Raw genomic sequence first — 18851 nt, 5'->3', positions numbered from 1 at the left:
AGCCTGTGCTCTGCAACGGGACAGGCCACAACAGTGAGAGGCCCATGTACCGCAAAAAAAAAAAAAAAAAAGGAAGAATAAAATTATATGATCATCTCAATAGATGCAGAGAAAGCATTTGACAAAATTCAACATCCATTTATGATAAAAATTTGTATGGAACTGCAAAAAAGCCCAAATAGCTGAAGCAATCTTGAGAAAGAAGAACAAAGCTGGAGGTATTATGCTCCTTGATTTCAAACTATATTACAAAGCTATATCAATTACAGCAGTATGGTTTTAGCATAAAAACAGACACATAGATCAATGGAAGAGAATAGAGAACCCAGAAGTAACTCCACACTTTTATGTTCAATTAATTAATGTATGACAAAAGAGCCAAGAATATACAATGGGGAAAGGACAGTCTCTTCAATAAAGAGTGCTGGGAAGACTGGACAGCCACATGCAAAAGAATGAAACTCTATCCTCTTCCATCATACACAGAAATTAACTAAAATGGATTAGAGACTTGAAGAAAACACAAGTGGTTTCTTGACATCGATCTTGGTGATGATCTTTTGGATATGACTTTAAAAATAAGACAACAAAAGCAAAAACAAACAAGTGAGACTACATCAAACTAAAAGGTTTCTGCACAGCAAAGAAAATTATCAACAAAATGAAACGGCAACCTACCAAATGGGAAAAAACATTTGCAAATCATGTATCTGATAAGGGTTAACATCCAAAATATACAAAGAACTCATATAACTCAAAAGCAAAAAATTAAAATAAAAAAATGGGCAGAGGATCTGAATAGACATTGTTCCAAAGACAACATACAGATGGTCAACAGGCACTTGAAAAGATGCTCAACATCACTAATCTCGGAAATGCAAATCAAAACCACAATGAGAGATCATCTCACACCTATTAAAATGGCTGTTATCCAAAGGAAATAACAAATGTTTGTGAGGATAAAAAGGAAAGGGAACCTGTGTGCATTTTTGGAAGAAAGGTAAATTGGTGCAGCCACAATGGAAAACAATATGAAGACCCCTCGAATTAAAAACAGAACTAACATATGACCCAGCAATTCCACTTCTGGGCATTTACCTTATGAGAACGAAAACCCTAATCTGAAAAGATACGTACACCCCCACATTCAGTGCAGCTTTATTTACAACAGCCGAGATATGGGAGCAAGTTGTATGTTCATCGATGGATGAATGGATAAAGCAGACCTGATATGTATAATAGAATACTCCTCAGCCATAAAAAAAGAATGAAATCTTTCCATTTGCAACAACATGGATGGACCCTGAGGACATTAAGCAAAGTGAAATAAGACAGAAAAAGGCAAACACCATATGATCTCACTTATATGTAGATTCTAAAAAACAAAACAAAAAACGAAGCTTACTAAGACAGAGAACAGATTGATAGTTGTCAGGGGGTTAGAGGTGGGAGACAGTGGAGGGGGGTCAAAAAGTACAAACTTCCAACTATAAAATAAATAAGCCATGAGGATGTAATGTACAGCATGGTAACTAGTTAATAATAGTGCATTGCGTATCTGAAAGTTGCTAAGAGAGTAGATCTTGAAAGTCCTCATCATGAGAAAAAAATTTTTTAACTATGTATGGTGATGGATGTTAACTAGACTTACTGTGGTGATCATTTCCTAATGCATACAAACACTGAACCATGGTGTACAGATGAGAAATATGTCCATTATACCTCATTAAGAATGCTAATGTCACTCACTTTACTTTCTCATTTCAAGACTAAAACTACAAAATCTATAGGTAATATTTGTTTTTTATATGTATTACTCATGTGGCTGGCACATAAATGATACTTATTATTCTTATTATTACTACCTCAAGTAAGTACATTAAGTGCTGTGATTTCTAAGAGCTGTAATGTTACTATCTGAATTATCAAATGTCTTACTACTTCCCTCAAAATATAAAAGACATGAGAAGTGACTGGGAGAGTATGAAAAACGCATACTCTAACATACAACAGAAGGCTTTTATTCAATGTGACAGATACTGATAATCAGTGTTATGGACTGAATTGTGTGCCTCAAAATTCGTATGTTGAAGTCCTAACCCCCCAATATTTCTGTACTTGGACATAGGGCCTTAAAGGAGGTGAATGAGGTTAAATGAGGCCATCACTGTGGGGTGGCAATCCAATAGCACCGATGTCCTTATAAGAGGAAGAAACATCAGCAGTGTGTATGTACAGAGGACACAAAGAGAAGGCGGCTGTCTACAAGCTAGGAAGAGAGGTCTCATCAGAAACCAAACCTGCTGGCTTTGGACTTCCAGCCTCCAGAACTGTGAGAAAATCAAGTTCTTTTATTTAAGCCACTCTGTCTGCAGTATTCTGTTATGGCAGGCTGAGTAGACTACAGTTAATTTAAAAAGTCAGTAAAAGCAGGAAAAAATTAAAATGCTTTGTTAATATATTAAACATCTTATTTCAACTTAAAAATCTGTATATTCATGGACTTCCCTGGTGGTCCAGTGGTTAAGACTACGCTTCCACTGCAGGGGGCGTGGCTTCAATCCCTGGTCGGTGAGCTAAGATTCCACATGTCACGTTATCAATCTTTTGATACAGAATTAAGACCTGCAAAGATGTCCAGTTTTGGCTTCTGTAAAATGAAGCAAGAACTTAGACTCTTACAAAGCAACCTCAGTACAGAAACCTGGACTGCAGTAACCTTTTTCCAACCTGATATAGTTATCTCAACCATTTCCAATACAAGACTCTAAATTTTTCAGCAATTCACTTTGTCCTATCTTTCTAAAGCATTCTTATTTGTTTCTACAGAAACGACAACTTTATTTTTCCATTCATATTTCACTGGTCTAACTAGTATTTAATTAGATTATATAAATGCCATAGCAAATATAACTGGCATAAACAGCTCATAGGAAAAACACAAGTGACTCACAATAGACAATTCATCTGTAAGTACAGAAGTGTACAGATACAGTAGAGACCAAGTAACTCACTAGCTCAAAGTATCTGACCTATTCTAGGCATCATGCATTGTGTTTTAGAGCAGGAATAGCCAGTACTGGTTAATCAACTGAGTTTGAAATGAGGTTAGTTAAGAGGGCTTCTATGGTACAGCCCTCCCTTGGCATCCACAGGAGATTGGTTCCAGGGCCCACTGTGGATACCAAAATTGGCAGATGCTCAAGTCTGAGAGTCGGGTCTCGGCATCCACGGGTTCTGCATGATCAGTTTCAACCAACTGTGGATCGTGTGCCACATTTAGGATGTGCAGTTTGGCTGAATCTGTGGATGTGAAACCCTCGGATAGGGAGGGCTTATTGCATATCCAAATAAATGGTGGCCATTTTAAATGATCGCTTTGGAAGGTTGTGTCACTGTGTCAAACAATTTGAAAACTCCTCTTTTGGAATTTCTGAAAACTGCTTATGTTTTAAACGCTTAATGGTAAACTGTCATCCTTGGAATGAGATTTGACTTCCAAAAAACATTTAGTGACCTGTCTGGTATAAAATGTGAGCAGCAAAGTGAAGGAATATAATTTGAAGAAAAGCAAGGTGTACTATAAAGTAAAATAACTGTTTAATATATTTCTTCTTTAAATGTAAATCTAAAAGTTTTAAGAACATGCTGAATAATTATGACATAAGTATACTGAGTACAAGATGCCACTCCAAGAATTATTTGCATATAAACTTCTAGTATTTGTTTAAAATGACTATCAGACATTCATTTTAATTACATCACATATACCTTTACATATGTATGTATGTGTGTACACAAATACATACATACACATATACGTAAGAGTGGACACCAATCACTTTATACACCACCCCCAACACACACACATACGTATATGTATATATACACATAACTTAGCCTTCAGAAATGCCCTGATACTGGAGCCCAATTATTGAGGAAATTTTGTCACATTGAAGATTCTGAACCTTACTCTGTTATAAAAATGAGTCATGAAAATTTTTGCATCAAGAAATGACTTAATGAATGCAGTGTTTTAGGAAGATTTATTTAACATGTAAGAACTAGAGGTGTGAAAAATGGAAGGAGAAAGGTAATTTAGGAGATTATCAGCATAAACCAGGTATATGGTAATAAGGGTCTAAATTAGAGACAGACAGGAAATGGAAATTAAAAGGACAAAAACAAGAAATATGTAAAATAATATATGCAAAAGGGACTGTACAAACATTAGTTTTATTATTGTGAAAGAACCCATAAGCTGTGAAATAGATGAAAAAAATCAAATGCAGAGTAAGGATGAGTAAGACAAAATCCTCAGGCAGTAACACCCTGTTCTTTTCCGCTTGCCCTACAAATCCAAAACAAAGATGAGGCTTACTCAAATTTCTAGTGAATATGGAGGAGCTTTGGTTGTCAATCAAGATAAGTACAGCCCAACGAGCATTCTGTAGATTTAATTAAGCTCCATTATGAGGTATTATATCAATTCTGATCTGGATATGAAGTAACAGATGTTTTGTTCTTTCTTCTCAAGCTTAAATGAATTATGTGTGGGGGAGAAAGAGAAAGAAAAAGAGAGAGAGAACACGTGTCGGACCCTAACAGAGGGGGGCAAATCACTTTCTCCTTTATACAAAGTGACATTTTCTCTTCAGTATAGTCTGCAATCAAGTAGGTTCTGCTTTTGGAGAGAAACGGTAACTGGTACCTTGCTAATTAGACAATGGTTGTTTAATCAAGAGTGCTCTGTTTTATAACTGAGTTAGCCCAAGGATGTCAAATAAGCCTGAAAAGTAAAGGTCAACTTTTAGTTCTAGTCTTCAACTTCTATACTCTATTCCTACCCTCTGAACTCCACCAAAGGCCACAAACCTGTTCAACTTTTACCTCTTCCTGAACTCGTCAATAATTTTTTAAAAAATCAAAGACTAACATTTCCAAACTTCATTAGAGGAAAACTAGAAAAATCTACTTCTAATTCTTCCATAATTTATCTGAAAAACACTAGGATAACTTACCTCAAATCCCTTCACCTTTTCCATCGTTATCAAGCGCCTTGATGTGCGACCGGAAAGCTTCTGCTCACAGTTGCTGATGAGTTTCAAGCAAGGGTGCCAGGGTACCATCTCTTCAGTGTATCTGAAGAAAGAGCAGCTGACTGTTAGGGACAATCACATGTGCACCACGCAAAGGATCATCATGGGGGTTATCCAGTGTGGTATGGGACGTCCTCCCACTACATGCTATACCATTTTATTTCACATACACTAATTGTCCATATAATCCATAAACAATCTGCATTTATAAAAAGCAAAGTATTTAACATAACCACATCCAAAGAAAGTAGTTTAATTTTTTTACCTGTATAATGAGGATGAGAGAGAACACAGGTATGTTTTATTGAAGAATGCCAAGCATTTAAACCACAAAAATACAAGATGACAATTCTACCCTAAAGGATCCCACAAGAGCACATAAGACAGACAGAAATACATTCCACAACAACCCCCTAACATTCATGAGGGACTGATTCAACTGGGGATGTTTATAAATTCCCAGAGTAAAGTCCACTACAGCATATACCCCTTTAAAATGAAATGTCCCTGCAAAATTTTTTATGACATCTTGAGACCTCTATTAACCTTGTTATATAAGATTATTCAGATAAACTACCACTAAACACTACAGATGACATCAATCCTCTGCCATGAAATAAAACCAAAGTTAGGATAAAGAGCAGTGGTGCTTGCTGCTGTACAGCACATATACTTAGTGAATGAAGATGACGACACCTAGAAAGCAGGACAGTCAGGGTGCAGTAGTTCAGAACTTCATGTCTGATAGGTTGTTGGAACTAATCTTGGTAGAAGAAACAGGTAACAAATGTGGGGGGAACAGTTATGGAGCAGAATTCAGAAGAACAGCAGGAGAGAGGGCTCACTAGGTAGGGCCACCTTTAAGAACACTGGGATTGCCAGCTTTTATTTTTCCTTTGCAAACCTTCGTATGTTTCTAGATAAATAGCCTGCAAACATTTCTTATATGGGAAATCTTAAAGCTCTGATCCAAAATGGGAAAGGTGATGATCAGCACTTCCTGTAAAGGACCACCATCTGACCAGCCAATTCTAATGCATCAACACTGTCTTCCCCACCACCCGTTCACTGATTTCTCTAGGTCCCTGTGACCTTCAACAAGCTCTCCCTCATTACCTTGACCACATGCTCAAAACTTTCATCACCCACTTACCAAGCAACATTCATAATGCACTTCACTTCATTATCAGTGGAAGGAATTCTCTTGAAGTCATTCTCTGCCTCCCTCCTTAGGGCTTTCCAACAAATAATGGCCATTTCAGATTTCATCTCACCTAATAATTCTCTAATGCTCACTATACAGTCAGAAATGTTGAGCTCCTATAACATTAAGTTGATGTCAAATTTGGAGTCTTCACACAAAGCATTTATGATATGAAAGAATACATTCTACACCATAGTTGACAGGCTTAAGTAATGGTAACAAAGAGAAGATATAGTTTTGACCTTAGGCTTGCAAACATCAGGGTTTAGAAATGTCTGAAATTGTCAAATTTAGTAATGTACCCTTTTTTAAAGAAAAAAAGTCTTATTTCTTGGCAAAGGAAAAGGTATTTTTATTAAATTTTATTTATATACCTTTTATTGACAAGGTTTTTTTTGTTTTTTTGGTTTTTTTGCAGTACACGGGCCTCTGCACTGTTGTGGCCTCTCCTGTTGCGGAGCACAGGCTCCGGACGCGCAGGCTCAGCGGCCATGGCTCACGGGCCCAGCCGCTCCGCGGCATGTGGGATCTTCCCGGACTGCGGCACGAACCCATGTCCCCTGCATCGGCAGGCGGACTCTCAAGCACTACGCCACCAGGGAAGCCCAGAATATTTTTTTAAATTAATTTATTTACTTTTGGCTGTGTTGGGTCTTCGTTTCTGTGTGAGGGCTTTCTCTAGCTGGACAAGGTATTTTTATTAAAATGTTTCTTAAATGTATACAAACATAAATTCCTCATGCTTATGTAATTTATGTAACTATAAAACCCAAAACAAATTCATAAATTAAATCAAAGTACAAAACTAATACAATTTTAATTAACATTTATGACATGAATAATGCTAAACTGGTGAAACTAAGTCATTGGCATTTGGCTTAACAGCAGAAAAACATTTACATGTTCTAGATTATTTTTTGACTTGATCTTTGAGTTTAAGCATGAAAGGACATCATTTAGGTCATCATTATCATGAACAAACTTGTTTTTAACCACTACTCTATTATATGAATGAGCCAATCAATTTAACAGTGTACTCCCAAAATATCACACTAAAAATAAAAAAAAGCAGTTAAAAATTATTTACTAACATATTTCATACTAATGGACTATTTGAAATCTGTTAAGTAGAAGCTATAAATCTGTACTATGCCTAGACTATTATGATAGTATGGTATCTTATCTTAATTCCCTGTTTTTAGTACTATTCCCCTATAATCTAAGCATTTATTTAAAATCTAAATCAGCCAGAATAGGTAAATCCACAGAGATAGATAAGTGGTTGCTAGGGACAAGAGCAGTAGTGACTGCTTATGCATACAGGGTTTCTTTTTGGGATTATAAAAATGTTCTAGAGGGCTTCCCTGATGGTGCAGTGGTTACAAATCCACCTGCCAATGCAGGGGACACAGGTTCAAGCCCTAGTCCGGGAAGATCCCACATGCCATGGAGCAACTAAGCCCGTGCACCACAATTACTGAGCCTGCGCTCTAGAGCCCACGAGCCACAACTACTGAGCCTGCACACCACAACTACTGAAGCCTGCACGCCTAGAGCCCATGCTCCGCAACAAAGAAGCTCATGCACCACAACGAAGAGTAGCCCCCACTCGCTGCAACTAGAGGAAGCCCATGAGCAGCAATGAAGACCCAACGCAGCCAAAAATAAATAAATAAAATAAATTTATTTTTTTAAAAAGTTCTAGAATTAGACAGTGGTGATGGGTGCATAACTTTGAGGTTATACTAAAAACCATGGAGTTGTACACTTTAAAAGGGTGACTTTCATGGTATACAAATTATATTTCAACCTTTTTTAAAAAAGCAAAAAAAAAAGTGTATAGGTCCCTAGCTTTTCCATCAATCAATTTTGACAGCCATGTATTTTCCTGCGAATCTTCATGATTCAAGCTAACTATTTCCAAATGTCATTAGAGTTTCATTCCCATTTGAGAAATGGATTTTGTGCTGATTGGAGCACTTACTGAAAACAATTTAAAGAATCACTTTTCTCTGTTTCCTGTATGAAAGATGAAAAACAACATGTTCTGTTCTGTTTTGTGTGGCTCTGAGCCACCACAAAATTCATTTCATCACAATTAAAATTTATCCCCAAATCTTACTTTGGAGTACTTTATTAGACTTCTTCACTTTGTCATCATTTTTATCACAAGCACTAGCAGTTGGATTTCTAGTAAAGGACATCCTTCACAAAGAAACAGTTTCTAATCACTTCAAGAGCATTATCTGTGTATAAATGACAATTAGAAAACAACACATAGGGATATGTGGAACCTGGGCAAAAAGCTACACTCACTCAACAGCTTAGCAACTCCTATAATATCAAATACATGAGTTGAATGTATGCCCTGCCCAAATGAATGTTATACAGATCTTCAGGGTCATTTGCAAATAGTTGAAATTGTGAATAGTAAACTCACAAATACCAAAAGTCAAGAATAATTTTATGTGGTAAGTCTCTATGAGTTATAAAAGTAAACTACTAGGAGAGCACATATGAAGGATTGATGAATTCTGCTTAGAAGCTTTCAGAAAGTGTCACAGAGGTGGTAACAATTAAGCCAGGCCTTGAAAGATGACTAGAATTTTACGGCTGAGGAAAGAAGAAACAGTATATCAAGCAATGGGTACAGAATAAATAAAGGTTGAAGGACATAACATATACAGAGTGTCTTGATGCTAGCCAAAAATACAATATACTAGAGTGGGGAGAAGCTGGGCTAGAGGAAGCAGAAGTTTGTTGAGTAGCAGTTTCTTCACCACAATTTAAATTACCAAATAGTGAGAAAATCCTTTTTCAATCATCAGTTCTGACAATTCTTCACAAATAACTAAGCTGTTAGGTAGTATTTTGTTTTTATCGTCTTATACCTTTCAAAATGTCTTGGGTTTAAAAAAAATAAAAATGTTCTGGGTTTAATGAATAATACCTTAACTTGATTATAATGTGCAAGTCTTATTTTTAAACTTCAATCATATAACAGGATTTGGCTGAGTAAATTAATTCAATAGTAGGACTAAAAGCCTACATTCACTACACCAAAAATACAAAAGTTTTCAAATTAAGCTGTGCTAAGGTACAATTTTAAAATGAATTCTTTATTCCTAGTCTAATAAAAAGCTATATTTGCAATATAACATAACCAAACTAATTCTAAATTGTTTAATTCAGAAGCAAGAACATTATTTCAAACTTTTGCAGATGACTTTAGTTTTAAGTTCATCTAATACTGCATTATTTTAAAAAGAGTAAATACTTTGGATTATGTTTGCTGCAAAAGTGAAAACAGTTCATTCCCTAATATAAACTCAAGACAAACTAAGTTCATTAATAAGATCACTTTGAGTTACGGGGAGGAGAAAGCACAACAGAAGTCTAGTTATGAACATCAGAAGACCTGACAAATAAGTCAGCGAAGTAAATGCCATAGGGGTCTTTCCATGTGTGTCCTAGCCTGGATGAAATTTGTCCTTTGATAAAACATCTAAGGTAAAAAAAAAAAAAAAAAAAAAAAAAAAAAGTGACAAAAACATGCTTCCCTTTCTTACTTCTAAAAAATCCCTTTGGTTATATGGACTTGGAAATTTCCCCTTGTTGAAAATTATTAAAAGAGAAGTCACTGAAGAAATATCCAGTGGCCATTTTTTAAGGTCTTCAGAAATACTAAAATAGTTGAAAGTGCCTCCAGTTTGACTTTTTATAAAAAAGAAATAAATAAAAGAATTACAGAAGATATTCATAACCACATTTAATTTCAATTATAATTAAATAATAAACTACAAAATAGTGGAAAGTCAGAAATGCCAGAATATAAGAAACACACAAAAACTAATGAGGATATTTCAAAAGGACAGAGGAGCCACCTCAGAGGGACTCCTGCTGATCATAAATCTGGGACAATTTGAACAACAAAATAATGATAGTAATAAATTATAATCTAATGAATAATATAGGAATCTATGACTCCATACCAATATAAATTAATAAATTAATGGGAGGGAAGGGAAAACTAATCCTTATAGTAGAAAGCCAACTTAAAATGCAGAAGGAATGATGGAATAGGAAAGTCATCATTATGGTGGTTGTCAACAATAGAGTTGTCATTGTGAGTAGTCACCTGATGAAGAACAAGATATTGGTGTAATCTTGTGATACCTCCCCCTGGGAAATACTAATCGAGAAGAACATGATAACTCACAGCGGAGAAACCTGACAGAGAACAACATGACCAGATGATCAAGTTTAAGACCTCCTGTAGGGGTTGGTTCTGTGTGCCCCATAATGCAGGGCACTAAGCACAGTACCATTTTTGTGGTATTTCTACCAAGAGCATTGCCTGAGTCTGGTCAAGGAAGAAACATCAGATGGACCAGGTTAAGGGTCAAGCTTCACAATATAAGCCCTGTACTCTATAAAACTGTTAAGCACACAAAAGATAAGGAAAGATTGAGGAAATATTCCAGACTGGAGGAGAATGACATGATGGGCCAATGCAGTACAGTTTCCTAGATAGACTGCAATTAGTAATATCTGACTGGGGTCCATGATCTGGACAGCAGCACTATCAATGCTGATTTCCAGACTTCAGGGGTTGATGGTGATTTGACAACAATGCTCTTGCTTCTGAGAAATGCAATGAAATATGCAGGGGTGATGGGGCATCATCATATCTGCAACTTCTCAAATAGTTCCAAAAAACATTAATGATAATGGGCATGTAATTAATGTAATGGGTGAGGAAAGGGGGGTAGAGGAGGTGTATGTTAATAGCTGGAAAATTTGGATGGGGGAGAGATGGGAGTTTTTTGCATTTGAAACTTTTCTGTAAATTTGAAATTTATTTCAAATAAATTTTTAAAAATTCCAGCTCTGAAAACTTGAATTAAAACAAAAAGACAAGTTAGTTTGCTGCTGGAGTTCAGCTTGCCTAAGGCAGAAACCACTTTTGAATAAAAATAAACAAATATGCTCTTCTCTGAAAATATTAATAAAACACCATCTATCACTTCACATACCAGACACCTGAGATCTTGGCAAGATGTTGAATTATGTGAACAGCACTAGGAATAACGAAAACAATAAACTAGCTAGCTTTTAACTTTAGACAAGTCATTTCACTCCTTGGAATTAATTTCTCTTATTTCCAAAATCAATAAGTAATTAATTTCTTAACAGAACATAAGCCCTGTGTTAAGGGGTATGGGTATGAATGTGTACAGTCTTATTAGCTGATAAACAAGATGCAAAACTAAAGTTAGGTCAGGGCTTCCCTGATGGTGCAGTGGTTAAGAATCCGCCTGCCGATGCAGGGGACACAGGTTCGAGCCCTGGTCCGGGAAGATCCCACATGCCGTGGAGTAACTAAGCCCCTGTGCCACAACTACTGAGCCTGTGCTCTAGAGCCCGTGAGACACAACTACTGAAGCCTGTGTGCCTAGAGCCCGCGCTCTGCAACAAGAGAAGCCACCCCAATGAGAAGCCCGTGCACCACAACGAAGAGTAGCCCCCGCTCGCCTCAACTAGAGGACGCCCGTGTGCAGCAACGAAGACCCAATGCAGCCAAAAAATAAATAAATAAATTTATTTTTAAATAATAATAATAAAAAAATAAAGTTAGGTCATGGTAGCTCCCAATGAAACATTTATAAAAGAAACAACAAAAAAGCATAGCTTCCAACTGCTGAGGGACCATCCACCATTATGAAAAGACAAACAAGATAACACTGGTCTAAAATGCTTTTTGTACAATTATGTATAATAAATATAGAAATTAAAATAATTTCTAAAAAAAGATATCTATAGCATATTGAACAAATAGCCAAATTTTCAGCTTGACACTGCCTTTCAAATCTAAAGATCCTGTTTTGTCAACACATCTTGTCTTTCATTGTTGGTGCACACAGCTCTGTTTATAATTAATAATTACTGAATAATAAAACCCAAACCAATAATGTTGAACATAATCAGGGCTTTAAATATACACACAGCTCTTAGTTTGTTTGGTCTTAGCTTTTAAAAAAGATTTTACTGCACTTACAATGATCATAAGAGCCAATATATATTCAAGCTAACTAGCAGTAGATAGATGAATCACTCAGCTAAGTTGTTAAAATTTATCTAAGTTTATGGCCTGGCAAAAGAGCTATTGAACACACAGGCCCCGGGCTAAGTATGATATACAACAGGGACAAACTTTTGCTCTCACAGGCCAGATAGTAAATATTTTAGCCTTTGTGGACCACATGTGTTTCTGACACATATTCTTCTTTGTTGTTTTTTTCTTTTCTAACAACCCTTTAACTAGGTAAAAACCAGTCTTAGCACAAGTGCCTTACAAAAACAGGCTGAAAACCATATCAGGCTCACAGGCTGTAGTTTGCCAACCCCTGATGTAAAATAAAAAGTTCAAAGCAATTCAATCAATAAGAAGAAGGGGCCTGTTTTATGCAGCGTGTTGGTAAATGAAGGCCATCATACACATTAAACACAAAGATATTTACTCTGAATATGATTAGAGACAGGGAAAAAAAGTATGCTAGATATACAAATACCATAAGAAAAAGTAAAATTTTTTAATATTTTAAATAATTAAAAGTAAAATTATTTAATATTACATACTCTGGTGTGTACACTGGTAACCAATAGACTAGTCTTCCACCTAATACGAGGGTCTCAGCTGCAAAGTTTAACAGGTCAAAAAACATATCACTCAGATGATAACTCAAGGAAACAGGAACGTGGCTTTCTGGACTAGACAAAGAAAACGAAATTTCAAAATCAGTGAAAAACTTAAAAACCAGTGAAAAACTTTATTAAACTAAGTTAATTTAAAAAAAAGCAACATGCTTCTTCCCAAAGTAGTAACATACCATATTTAACTTTTACTTACCATTTTTCTATCCCCTTTGGTATTTCCTTCTGTGAACCTGTTCTTCTTGTAGACTCTCTAATACCATATGGAGCTACATAGAAAACAAAGGTAACACAGATAGTCAAAAGTCACCTAATCACCACTGCAAAGCAGATGGACATCATGTGCCTCCAGATGTGACACCCTGAGAAGGACACATCACCTATGCAATACTCCAGTTGAGAATGCATAACAAGAGGGACATTCTATTTAAAACACTGGGAGTGCAGACAAGCAGGTAACTGCATTCTTCAAAATGTCAATGTCACAAAAGACAGAGAAAGGTTGTGAAAATGTTACAAACTAAAGGAGGGCTAAAAGATATGACTACTAAAGGCAATACCTGACACTAGGCTGGATACTGCACTTCAGGGAAAAACATGCTATAAAGGATATTACTGGGTCAATTGACAAAACTGGATGAAAAACTACAGATTAAAGAATTAGCGATTCACTGAAATTGTTAACTGTACTTTGGCTATCTAAGAGACTATCCCTATTCTTAGGAAGTATACACTGAAGTATGGGGGTGGTGAAGGGCCATGATGATACAACTTACTCTCAATTGATCAGGAAAAAAATTACATATTTTTATAAATACACATAGAGAGTGAGAGCAAATAATAAAATAGATTATTAATAAAAAGTCACTCAATTTTCAAAAGTATATTCATACTGATATTCATACTTGCTAATTTTTCTTTTGTTACATTTGAAAATATCTAAGTTACCAAAGAACTGAAAAGGTCTGAGATGGAAGGGTTGAGATACTGTATGCCACTATATACAGATTTACTGCCAAATACTATAGAAAAGGCAGATTTATTCTTAGATAGGATGCCTGAAAAGCCCAAGAACTCACATAGCATGAGAAAACAAGTTCTCATGCACATTCTTGAAGCTCAGTGGGTTCACAAGCACAGTGGGTCACACCCAAATTTCTTTTAACTCTATAAAGGAGATGCCAGTTACAACGGGCACAACAACAACAACAAAAAAAACATAAAAGCCTACACATAGAGAAATGGGAGCTATCTGAAACTTTCTTCTTCAAATCTGATACCATAATTGCAAATGACATTTTGGCTCCAGTTGCTACACTAATAACCAATTACGGTCAAATATAAAACAAATATAAAAACAAATTTATATCTTAAAAAATAGGCCGAAGAGAAAAAGCGATGACAAGTTAATACATACAGTTTAAAAAAATCAAAACCACTTAGTTAAATTGGTGTCCTGCCCTACATTCATAATTTTTTCCTTCTCACTATGTGAAGAAGTCAGGGGTGAGGGGAACACTAATACAAGTTGGCTTTTTTTGTTGTACTGATAAATTTTGTACTTTAAATGTAAATGACTGGGCTTCCCTGGTGGCGCAGTGGTTGAGAGTCCGCCTGCCGATGCAGGGGACACGGGTTCGTGCCCCGGTCTGGGAAGATCCCACATGCCGCGGAGCGGCTGGGTCCGTGAGCCATGGCTGCTGAGCCTGCGCGTCCGGAGCCTGTGCTCCGCAACGGGAGAGGCCACAACAGCGAGAGGCCCGCATACCGCAAAAAAAAAAAAAAAAAAAAAATGTAAATGACCTTAGGAACCTAATCCTACTCCTACTTTCGTATAAAAATAAACTTACGATCAGTGATGACTGCATCAAAGTATGTGCCCTTCCTCCAAGAAGGTTTAGATGCATCTGAAACCAGGACATCAAGGTAATACTTCTCTAAACCATATTGACGAAGATTTGCCCTAATGTTTTCATCTGGTCCTCTCCATTTCTGGTTTTTCCTACTAGCCTTTCCTGAAGGGAAAGAAAAAGGAAGACAGAACTGACAAGCAACATTCTTACCTCGTCATTTAGCTAGAAGTAACGTTTAACTTATCTAAACCTATATTTAATCAAATAAAACTTGCTTTCATTAAAATCTTAATTTTATTTATACAAGGAACAATGATTTTTATTTTAACTTATTGTAAAAAATATTTCGAAAAGTAAACTGTACTGATGTCTAACTATCCTTTCACATAAAACTATCTTAAAACACTCATTCAATAATTAATGCATTCAAAGCATACTAATAAAGATACAGAGTTAAACAGAACATGGTCCCTTTCCTCTAGCAGTGTAGAAATACTGATGAATTAGATAAATGGAACAGAAATGAAGAGAGCTAACTTGGGAAATGCAGGAGCTGTGACCATGGACAGAGGAGGTAAAACGAGAACACAAGAGATGGAAAGTTAAAGTGGGGGACTCAAGGAAGAAGTTCAAAAGTTTTAGTTTAGGAGACATGAGTGGATGATGATACCATCAATTAAGATCTGAGAAACCAAGAGGAAAAGAAAACCTAGGAAAAAAGATGAGATTCATTTGAGATACATTAATCTTGATATACCTTGAGGTACCTACAGAAGCTTCAGGAAGAGATATTCAGCAGGTAGTTAGAGGCCAGAATATATATATACTTGAGAGATATCAGTATATAAACTTAAGTTAAATCTGTAAGAATGAATGATATTTCTGATTAACCTAGGTGGCAATTACATAAGTGTTTGTTCGATAATTACTCTTGTTATTTTAATAAACTCTTCTGTATTATGATCTACTTCACAATAAAAACAAAACTTAAAAAGCAAAAGAAGAAGAATGACATGACTCTGCACAATATGTAGTGTGATTAAAGGGGTCAACTAGAGATGCCTGGAGAAAAGCAACATATAAACAGACATTGAAGAAAACTGCAGGGCCTTCAGAAGACTGAGATGGAAACAAAGAAATCAAAGTACCACCCAATGAAGCCACTGTCTAGGAAACCAAGGGATGCTTTATGAAGGTCAACACTGCCAAATACTGTAGATCTGTGGCCTTAGTAAGATTTTTCAGTAGGCATGCAAGCTGAAAAATAACAAGCAGAAGGCAGTTAGAGATGAGGAAGAGGAATAGCAAATAAACTAGCCTTTTTAAGAAGCACGTTGGGGGACTTCCCTGGTGGCACAGCGATTAAGAATCCGCCTGCCAATGCAAGGGACACGGTTTGAGCCCTGGTCCAGGAAGATCCCACATGCTGTGGAGAAACTAAGCCCATGTGCCACAACTACTGAGCCTGCGCTCTAGAGTCCGTGAGCCACAACTACTCAAGTCCTCTTGCCTAGAACCCGTGCTCCGCAACAAGAGAAGCCACTGCAGTGAGAAGCCCACACACCACAACAGGGAGGAGCCCCCGCTCGCCACAGCTAGAGGGAAAGCCCACATGCAGCAACGAAGACCCAACACAGCTAAAAATAAATAAATTTATTAAAAAAAAAAAACAAAAGAAGCACTTTGGGGACTTCCCTGGTGGTACAGTGATTAAGAATCCGTTTGCCAATGCAGGGGACATGGGTTCGAGCCCTGGTCCGGGAAGATCCCACATGCCGGGGAGCAACTAAGCCCATGCACCACAACTACTGAGCCTGCACTCTAGAGCCTGCAAGCCACAACTACTGAGCCCACGTGCCACAACTGGTGAAGCCCACGTGCCTAGAGCCCATGCTCCGCCACAGAGAAGCCACTGCAATGAGAAGCCCGCAGCACCATAATGAAGAGTAGCCCCTGCTCGCCACATCTAGAGAAAGCCTGCGCGCAGCAACAAAGACCCAACACAGCCATAAATAAATACATAAATAAATAAATAAATTTTAAAAACTGAATCTCTTAAAAAAAAGAAAAAGAAACAGTTTGGTAAAAGGAAGAGGAAAACAAAGTAGTAGCTAGGAGGGTCCCTATAGGACTGATAGAAAAAGTTCTGTATTTTTAAAATAGAAGAAACTTGGAAGTATTTGAGAGTATAGTAAGAGATTAGAAGCATAGGAAACAGAGGGCATATCTAACAGCATCTTGGATAAGCTGAGGAAACTCTACCTCAGTCAGAATTCTACCCAAGTAGACTGTAAGTTTATCACATAACTTTTAAACATAACTCTAATAAATAAAAATTCAAATGAATTATATAGGACAATATCCTTAAAGCAAACACACTGCTTCTACTAAAAGCAAACAGGAATCATTCTTCTTAGCACTTTGTCTACTCTAACATACTGCAGACAAAGACTATCTTTTTCTGGTTAGCCCATTTAGGTGAACTTTATAAAATGTTACTCATTCTCCTTATAGTACTAAATTCCTTATAGCAAGGTAGGAAAAAAGACAGTTCATCAAATACAATATATCAAATTACTTAAGCAAAAGAAAATAAAGTCTAATAAATTCTCACCTATATAATAATTTACACTGGGTGAGTAAAAGGAAAAGCATGTTTTATAGGCTGATTCTAGTTACAACAATGAAATACCAGCATAAATACAATTTCAAAATCAAAGAAACTTTACATTTTTAATACTATTCAGCTATGAAGAAATATTTTCAGTTTGATTCAATTTCACCCAATCACACTTCATTAGCAAAGCTTCTAGATTTTAAAGTATTTTCCAAAATTGCCTCAAAAGCAAGCAGATGCTTATCTCAAATTACTCTCAGTCTAATGCAGAATCTTTACTATTACTGTCACCTTAACTGTCTCAAAGATGTTTTGGTCAGTTATGAAATTAAAAACGTGTATGGTACTCAAGGACTAGAAATTAATTAGAGTATACACATATGACTGCTGAATAAAAGAACAGTGATAATTGTTAAGTAGAAACTCTATGTTTTACTAACATGAATATGCTAATTAAAAATGACTAGTCCCTCTCCCACTTCCTTCCCAACCCGAAAGTTTTACAACCTTATTGATTACCTACTTTTTAAAAATCTAAGACCAAAAATAGCTCTGAGAGGAGGGACTTTTCCTACTCATCTTTGTGTTTCCCCGGGGGGTCATTTTGCTCACACTGGATCACTTCATAAAAAGCAGATACCCAATGAAGTCTTATTGTTGTAAGAATAACTAAAACTATATCACAACTCTTTAACATTAAAAATAGACGTATAATGCCATATATAACTATTTAAGTATCTTAAAGGCACATTTGGTACAAGAGCAAAGACTGTAACACTGTCTAGAACCACTACTCACCCAAGCCATGAACGGTGTTGTAGTCTATGTCTGTCCCGTATACATATGCACCAAAATGAGCAGATGCTATCAGAAGGCCACCTGAAAAAAATCACACGATTGTGATCTGTTAACCAGAAAGTCCCAGACTCTTATTTCTTCCCCTATTTAATCTGATCCAAATTCTTACAAACCAGCTGTAGGCAGAGTACCCTAGAATGACACTGGTTCTGGCCATATTTAGTAGGCTTCAGAACTGAAAAAACAAACCCATAAGCTGTGCTCATCACACTGGTCACAAAGCAGGGAATTAATACATGCCCTGGCATTATTACTTTAAACAGCACTACTTTGGGGAAATTATCCTTTTTTTTGGTCAAAATAATGTGTATTTAGACATTTTCATCTTATTTTCAGAAGTCTATACAAAAGCATCTTGCTCCTTTCTTACAATGAACATACAAGGCTGCTACACAAAGAGCTGGCAATAAATAAGTCTGACAATCGGGTTTAATTCTCACTGAAGTCAGAGTTTCAAATAACTTAAAGAGGGCATAATTAATATATAAGTGATTAATTCTTACAAA

General features: G+C 36.4%; 1 protein-coding gene across 3 annotated transcripts in view; it reads right to left on the bottom strand.

Moving 5' to 3' along the window:
* Positions 1-18851, bottom strand: part of TRMT11 (tRNA methyltransferase 11 homolog) — a gene marked incomplete at its 5' end in the record, with an annotated part of 62271 nt that overhangs the window by 14688 nt on the left and 28732 nt on the right. For all 3 annotated transcript variants that reach the window (XM_079716295.1, XM_079716296.1, XM_079716297.1), the window contains 5 exons: positions 5022-5142; positions 12943-13074; positions 13214-13286; positions 14868-15032; positions 18286-18366. In XM_079716295.1, coding sequence (XP_079572421.1) covers positions 5022-5142; positions 12943-13074; positions 13214-13286; positions 14868-15032; positions 18286-18366 — 572 coding nt within the window. The remainder of the gene's footprint in view (positions 1-5021; positions 5143-12942; positions 13075-13213; positions 13287-14867; positions 15033-18285; positions 18367-18851) is intronic.

This window comes from Hyperoodon ampullatus (genome assembly GCF_949752795.1).
Source record: "Hyperoodon ampullatus genome assembly, chromosome: 12".
In the NCBI taxonomy this organism is placed as follows: domain Eukaryota; kingdom Metazoa; phylum Chordata; class Mammalia; order Artiodactyla; family Ziphiidae; genus Hyperoodon; species Hyperoodon ampullatus.
Note: the sequence above shows the minus strand (reverse complement) of the source record. Positions and strands in the feature narration are given on the sequence as shown.